The sequence below is a fragment of the Cynara cardunculus genome, assembly GCF_001531365.2.
Source record: "Cynara cardunculus var. scolymus isolate 2C chromosome LG 16, CcrdV1, whole genome shotgun sequence".
Lineage (NCBI taxonomy): Eukaryota > Viridiplantae > Streptophyta > Magnoliopsida > Asterales > Asteraceae > Cynara > Cynara cardunculus.
The window spans coordinates 16869397-16875310 of NC_037543.1; the positions used below are offsets into that span (position 1 = coordinate 16869397).

A 5914-nucleotide genomic window follows, 5' to 3' on the forward strand; every position below is an offset into this window, starting at 1 on the left:
GATGTTTAAATTTTATTAATATTTATTTATAATAGTAATAAATAATATTTAATATTAATGAGAGTTATAATTAAAAAAAATTATAATAAACTACCAAAATATTACTTCAAATAACATTTTAATAAGTTAGCTTATTTTTGTCAAACAATTTTTGTATTTTGTATTTATACGGATTGTCTTTATTAAAAAATAAAAGTGGTGGAGCAAGGGGTAATTATGTAAATAAGCATATATTTTTTATAGAGTTCCCAAACTCCAAGTAGATCAAAGCAGTGTAATAAATAGGCTCCTCGCAAGTCTGAAAGAACCCAACCAACCACTTTGGTTTCTTCATTGGGTTCCGAGCAGCAGCCGTGATTTGCCCTTTCTCCTCTCTCAGAGGCACCCAACAACGATAATGGGTTTCTTTTCCTTCCTTGGAAGGCTTCTCTTTGCCTCTCTTTTCATCCTCTCCGCTTGGCAAATGTACGTAATCTTTACATAGATCTCAACATTTTCTTTTTTTTCAATCGAATTATGGGTCCCTAGATCTATCATTGCTTCGTTTTCCGACGAAATTCGGCTAATGTGATGTCAATTTTGGAGTAAGATGAGAGCATTATCATGATATACATATAAATCTAATTGTTTTTTTGAATGTTATCGTTTTTCATCATTTGGATTTGTTTTTCTTTGAGAAAAATCGTTGTTTGTTTCCTTTGATATGATTTGGGAATGTGTGATTTGGAACGTTTGATTGTGTGTTTATGGACATGAAAGGGGCGATCTAGGTACACAAACTGCTTTATTAATTCCCCTGAATTTATTAACAGTTAAAATTGCTGGAAAACGAAGAAAACCATCGGTATGCAGCCTGATACCTCCATTTCTTGGACAGCATTTCACTTTGAAAGTTTCCTCAGGCTGTGGTGCATAGGTTTTTCGATCCATATCTTCTTCTTTTGGTTAATTCCCACTATCATGTGGCATGCCAAATCTAGGGGAAGAGTATTAGGATTGATTGACACACAGTTATACACAATAGAAGCTTCAGGAAATGAAAAATCGAATCTGTTGTTTGTATGTGGTTCAACAATTTGTATGCATCCATGGTCCACTGTCATAGCTAAGATTCCTATTATATGATTGATAGATAAGGAAGATTGACCCTTTTATATAAAGAAAACCAGACAATAAATGGATAAAACTTGAAATCTGTCATTCAAACCATCTGATGCTTGTGATCCTTTTCTCACAAGATTTGGGCCTCAAGATGGTAGATTGGTTGATAGTCCAAATTAGGCTTTATATCTTTCAAAGTGGATAACTAGTACCTTGGGTTGCCTTGTGAATTGCCAACCAGGGTGGCAATGGCCAGGCCACTGAAGTTTTCATCCTCGGTTATAAATTGCCTTTGGATGATGGATTCTCGTTCTTGAAAAGAACACCTGATGCTCGAGTTTTAGCAATTTAGCATGCCAAACCAATACCTTCAATTTATCCTTTCTTTAAGCTATAAGTTTGTATTTATATATTCATTAACCTGCCAAAAGGTTTACAGTAATAATATGCTTTTTGAATGTATAGATTCATTAACCAAAGTAATTGGTATTTAAGTCTCTCTTCAATTAAGCAAGAATTTATTAATCAAGAGGCTGCATTTCGTGATTTATACATCAATATAGTTTTTTCCAAATCTCGGAAACTATCTTTCTTCTACTGAAGTGTACTAAATATAAATTGGTTCCTGTAAATTAAAATCTTGACATGAACACTACTCCCAATTATGCAGTAGCTACAGTCTTTCTGTTTGTTTTATTGCTTTCCTGATGTCACACCTTTGTTTGGTTAATACATTCAAGTGGATTTGCTTGTAGTTGGTTTTAGTTACTAAACCAATGGTCATAATCGCTCAAGGTGGCAATGCAGGTGCTTTCTTTTTTAATCGTCTGTTATATTAACCGACAAACTTGAAGTATTCTGATTACTGATGGTTAAGGAGAATGCAAACTGGCAGATATTTCAAACAGAACGCCTGTTCCTAGATTAATTCAGATATTCTCAAACCCAACTCAATTTGAATGGTTTCCCTCTACCTATCTGACCATTGCTACTATTACAATGTGATTTATTTGAGTGCATGAGATTATCTTATTTCCTTGTTATCAAAGGGCATTTAAGATATTTGATTAATATTCAAACATTTCTATTAACCTCTACCCTCCCTTCATTTCATGTCCTTTGTTTTGTTACCATGGAGGGGGATTTTTTAGGTATTTGTATACTAATCAAACTGGAGATATAATGTAAGATCTCAGAGCCATCTGTTTTTATTCAAATTCCTTCATCTGCGCCTGTTTTTGAACAGGTTCAATGATTTTGGCGACGATGGTGGCCCTGCTGCAGTGGAACTAGCTCCAAAAATTGATTCTATTCATAGATATCTAACCTCCAAGATTGGAGATGGAGTGCCAACAATTGATGTGAGGCTCTAATTAACTCATTTCGACCATTGAACTTGACATCTTTTGTTGCAAACAAATAGATGAAAATGCAAAAAGAACACCTCAATTGGTAAACGTTGAAATGTAAACTCAAAAATGACCATCTCATTTGGCTTTTTTTGTTCAATCTTGCGAAGTGTGGTGTTTCTTTTGTATTTTCGTAAGAAATATTGCTTGTTTGCAACAAAAAGCGTTGTTTTGGCTTTGCTTTCGCATTACGTGTTTTTCTTTTTCTGATTTCAAGATATATTGATACAGGTTAAGCATGTGGTTTTGGCTTCAATGGCTCTTAAAGGTCTTGGTGGGATTTTATTTGTATTTGGCAGCACCACCGGTGCCTATTTGCTGGTAACAACTTTTATCCTTCTTGGCTTGTGTTTATACATTTTATTTCGTAATTTACGGTTAAATTAAAAGTTATACAATGATTTTTCTGATAGTCCTTGATCAATTAAGTCTCCGGTTAGTTTTGTGGCGGTGTTCCATATATGGTATGCCATGATAGACAATTGTGCATGATATGTATAGCAATGTCATACTTATATCAAATAGCAAGCTTCGTATTTTTTTGGTATTGACCAAAAAACCAAACCAAACTGACCCTGAATAGCCCACCGAAAGTTTGGAAGGACGGGATGTAGGCAAACCTGTCCTCTACCCCAAATAATAGAGCGGCTCATTTCAGTCGCCATTTTGTAGGTCCCATCTCTATTTATGCTATCATTGTATATGTATCAGCCCCGTGCAAAATGAAAATGAAACATAAATGAGCCCGGAAGATGATTTAGTTGTCAAATGTTTGTTATATGGATTTTAATTAGAATTCTTCTCTCAAATCGTGGGGTACTTCTATTATTATGTTCTTATGCAAGAGAGGGAAAAACTAGTTGACCTTGAGAGTTAGCTTGCTAGAACATCTCCAATAGTTCCTTCAAAATAGAGAAAAATGAGATTTTGGAGTCTTTAGGATTCTTTTACCTTCTCCAAAATGGAGAAAGTAGGTGAGAGGAGTACAATTTCTAATAATTTGGAGAATTGTCCAAAATTTAACGGAGGAAGAGAAAGAATGACGTTTTTGTTTCTCCCAAGAAAAAGATCCCCAACTTACCAATAAAACTAGTGTGTTGCTATATGCACACCTGTTTATGTCAAAATCAGGTGAAATCATACACTGAAAATGTAAAAAGTCAATCTTGATCTTGATGAGTGTGAGGAGGAAATTAGTAGGTAGGTATGCATTTAGCCTACCCCCAAAATTTATGAAGAGAGAGAGAATGATTTTTTAAATATTACTAAGTATTTTAATTTTGGAATCTCCAAAATGGAAAAAATGTTGGGGTTGGATGCACAATTTTTAGAGATTTTTACTTTATTTCCCTATTTTGAAGAAATTATGGAGATACTGTTGGAGATACGCTCAAATGTGTACCACATAATTCGATAAAATTAGAATTTTACCATCATTTCTTTGCATGTGCCCCATTGTCAATGAAATAAACCAAACCAAATGAATCCAAGGAATCCCACGTGGAGTAGGGTCTGGGATAATATGATTAGCACAGACCTTACTGCTTTTTTTAGAAATGGGTGATCCCGGCTATGCCTAGACTAATCCCATGGTAAGTCGTGACTGTAGGCTTCGCCACAGCCTTGAGGTCAATTCCCTGTCGCCACAAGCATACGCAGATGGCAAGATTTGTACGCGGGTTGATTTTCCCATCTCCTTGTCTTTATCTACCACGCTACCGCCCTTGTGGTTTTCAGATCTTACCTCTAGGGCTCTCTCGATACTGTTTTCGTGAAAACCTCCGGCTTGTAAAAAGTTTCCGTTATGAAACGGGATGCCCATAAATAGACTATGATATTTAAATGTGTAATACTTAATTTTGATCAGATTATTGGTATTTATAGTCGTCTTCTTCTTCTTGTTCGTGTGCAGATGTACTACCTGCTATTTATGACTCCATTGCTACACGATTTCTACGACTACGAATTTGATGATCCAATATTTCATGCTCTTCTTCCGGATTTCATTCAGGTTTTTGTGATTTATATGTTTATTAAAGTAAAAGTTGTATGGTTTTTTTGGCTATCTTAATAAGACGGGATGCATTTGTTGGCAGAGTGTTGCACTGCTCGGCGCACTTCTTTTCTTTGTTGGAATGAAGAACGTGCTTCCAAGGAAAGTAATCAAGAAGAAACCTCCGAAAACTAAGACAATTTAGATTTCTTGAGGAAATGATTTGAAATGCTGCTCGATGGTACGTACTCTTCTAGAATGTGCTTCCAAGGTTGGTGTAGCCGTTCTAGAACGTTTTTGGTTCAATGGTTTTCGTTGTAATTCTCTTTTATTCGACGTATTTCAATATTTTATTTATTATCAACTCTTAATTGGATATTTTTCTTAACACGGAAAGATATTCTTTAGATGGAAATCGTGTCGTTGGAATTCTTTATAAATTATTAGTTGATTTTAAAGTTATTAGGCAAGTTATTGCTAGAAAACAAGTCATTTACTAGTGGAATGCAATGCATGTCTAGGATTATTGCTAGAAAACAAGTAAGCCATTTACTAGTGGATTATTGTAGTATTTTGGGTGGTTAAAATATCAAATTATCAACAATGTTGTTTTATAGAATATGTTCAACCCAATTGTTTCAAGGTTAGGGTATTTTAGTCTTTTTCTTCTACCTCCATTGAAACCTATCTCCAACTTGTGGACGACTTTGATTATATGAGGACAAAGGTTGTGTTGGATGACGTTTGGTGCACATAAGTCGGGTCTATGACCCATTTGCCTTATTTGACCGTACTACATCCCAATTATTCATTACCTTTCCATTCAATGTTAACACTTATTGGCGTTCATTACTTAACCAAGATTTTAACTACCAATTTGTAGAATGAAATTGGAGTTCATGAAACAATTTGACTTTGAAATTTTCATAAATCTCTCAAAGATATTAAAATCTCCATGTTTGTTTCACATAATATAGCTTCAGAATTGTAACGAAATAACCAAATACCCACAAATTACATTTTCCATATTGTTTTCTCTTAAATTATAAATATAATATAATGATAAATATCAACTGATATTAGTAGCTTGGTCGTGGTGGGGTGGGTGACGGCGAACAATGGTGATGTGGTGGCGATGGGGGTTTAGCGTGGAGGAGGGGTTAGGTAGTGTTGGTTGAATCGGATGTAAAGTTTATTTTTATCTTTTTAGAACTAAATTATAAAATCGGGTACATTTGACAATAGATGAAATTCAATTCTTTCACTTATTTTAAGGAATAATGAAATTAGGGGTATACAGAAAGTCATCTGTTCCAATTTAAACCGACCAACAATAATCATATATCCAATTGTAACTGGATTGAATCAAATCCAAAATTTCAACATCCAAACCCGATCCAATCTTCATCCA

At 34.6% G+C, this 5914-nt stretch overlaps 1 protein-coding gene across 1 annotated transcript; it reads left to right on the plus strand.

Moving 5' to 3' along the window:
* The first annotated feature begins 271 nt into the window (after positions 1-271).
* On the plus strand, positions 272-4956 carry LOC112529696. Its single transcript, XM_025141051.1, has 5 exons — positions 272-465; positions 2348-2462; positions 2742-2831; positions 4423-4521; positions 4607-4956. The coding sequence occupies exons 1-5, from the start codon at positions 398-400 to the stop codon at positions 4706-4708; spliced, it is 474 nt and encodes a 157-aa protein (XP_024996819.1). The 5' UTR covers positions 272-397; the 3' UTR covers positions 4709-4956.
* The last annotated feature ends 958 nt before the right edge of the window (positions 4957-5914 follow it).